Below are 1,806 nucleotides of genomic sequence, written 5' to 3'. Positions count from 1 at the left end.
AAATTCCAGTGAAATATATTTATGTTTGTGGTTGTAATGTGACAAAATATGGAAAAGTTCAAGGGGTATGAATACTTTTGCAAACCACTGTATCTGTCTGTAGTAAAACTTAAAGTTTTAGCTTTTCATAATCCTCAGTATTCATTATTCCTTTTTTATTTTGTTTTGTAATGTTTGTTTTTTCTTTCAGGAATTCAGAATCGGTGACGTATTTCTGGCAGAACTGGAACATCCCGGTCCACAAGTGGTGTCTACGGTGAATCATCCACACGTCCACTCAGTCGGGCTGTAATGGATTTGATGCAGTGAGGCAGATACAACAAGCCTCACTGATTTATTTAAGAAAACTGATTCATCCAGCTGTGACTGAATAAGTGGTGTCACTACACAAAGCCGTTTGAAACACACGCAGCATACGTTAATATTGAATAGCGATAACTTGCAGCTTTCACAGGGTTAAATGTGGGATTTACAATAAGCGAAGAAAGCTAGCATTAGCTTATTCTGATGCTAGTTTGTATCCTTGTGATACCACAACGGCTCTGTCATTAGCACTTCATAATAAGCTAGCGTTAGCTTATCCTCATGCTCGTTTGTGTCTTTGAGGCAGCACGACAGCTCTTTGGTTTCACTGATAAGCTAACATTAGCTTATCCTAATGAGCTAGTTTGTATCTTTGTGGCAGCATGATGGACTATTTCACGGATACCGTTTAGCGCCGCCTACTGGAAGTGGCGCGCAATGGTTTGTGGGATTGTTTGGGGGCAAACAAAAGAAAAGTAAATGATGAGACAGGTTATAAAAGTCATTTGTATTTATTATATCTTAAACGTAATTTCACTTGGCATTAAAAAGTCTTAAATTTAACTTGGCTTAAACTGTAGGAACCCTGTTTAACAGTGGTAAATACATTTGTTACTGTGATCTGTAGATTTCTGTATGGTGTATGTTATTGTTAATAAATAAACCGTACACCATTATATGGTCAAGCTTTTTAGATAGTCCATTCCTATATTTGTAATATTAAGTGGTCAAAATGATCCGTAGTCAGGAAATGTGATATGCGCCCAGATCGCTGTAAACCACGTCAACATTTTTAGCACAAGATCTACGACAATCTTGTGTTTTCATTATTCTAAATAGCTAAACTTGTTTTCATGTATCTGTGATCATTGTTGCACATATACACAGGTAAAACAGCACACTGACTGCCCATTTTCAGTCATTTAATTCACACACTGGCACTGGATGCCTCCAAACTGGACCATGATGCTTCGCTCTAGGCAAAGATGGCGCTATCTGCAAAATAGTTCGGTTAGCACTTGATGACTCACAGGTCCTGAGTTCGATCCTCAGTTCAGGTCCGGGGTCTCCTCGTGCTTGCGTGGGGTTTCTCTGGGTGCTCCAGTTTCCTCCCACAAACCAAAAATAAGCATGTAAGGTTGCATTTAGGTCCTGACCTCCCTTGCAAAAGAGATCTGGGATCTGAATGGGTTAAATAAAGCAGAGAGAGCGCCACTTTGAGGGCCTCAAAAGAACAACAGTTTTTAACTTTGGGCCGCAGAGGGCCGTGGGACAACATTGATTTTGAAAAGGGTGCAATACACTTTCTCACCACTAGTAGCAATAGTGCGCCTTTCAGTTGTTTAACAACTTTTTTATTATGTAGAAGAACCTTAGAAACCTGCCGACTGCCGAGAATGGAAACTTGTTTTAAATGAAAAGTAGAAGCAAAAATGAAAGTAACTCATCAAAAAACACCAAAGTTTGTCACTAATATGAAGAGCAGCTTCTGTTTTTACCATG

At 39.1% G+C, this 1,806-nt stretch overlaps 1 protein-coding gene across 1 annotated transcript in view; it reads left to right on the top strand.

Annotated features, from left to right (window-relative positions):
• dgat1b (diacylglycerol O-acyltransferase 1b) overlaps positions 1-1,806 on the top strand; it is a gene marked incomplete in the record, with an annotated part of 31,760 nt that overhangs the window by 26,283 nt on the left and 3,671 nt on the right. Inside the window, 1 exon segment of the mRNA XM_014021868.1 lies at positions 191-256. Within this exon segment, the coding sequence (XP_013877322.1) occupies positions 191-256 (66 nt within the window).

Source organism: Austrofundulus limnaeus, unplaced genomic scaffold, assembly GCF_001266775.1.
Source record: "Austrofundulus limnaeus strain Quisiro unplaced genomic scaffold, Austrofundulus_limnaeus-1.0 Scaffold308, whole genome shotgun sequence".
Classification (NCBI taxonomy): Eukaryota; Metazoa; Chordata; class Actinopteri; order Cyprinodontiformes; family Rivulidae; genus Austrofundulus; species Austrofundulus limnaeus.
This window is presented reverse-complemented; position numbering and strand designations above follow the sequence as displayed.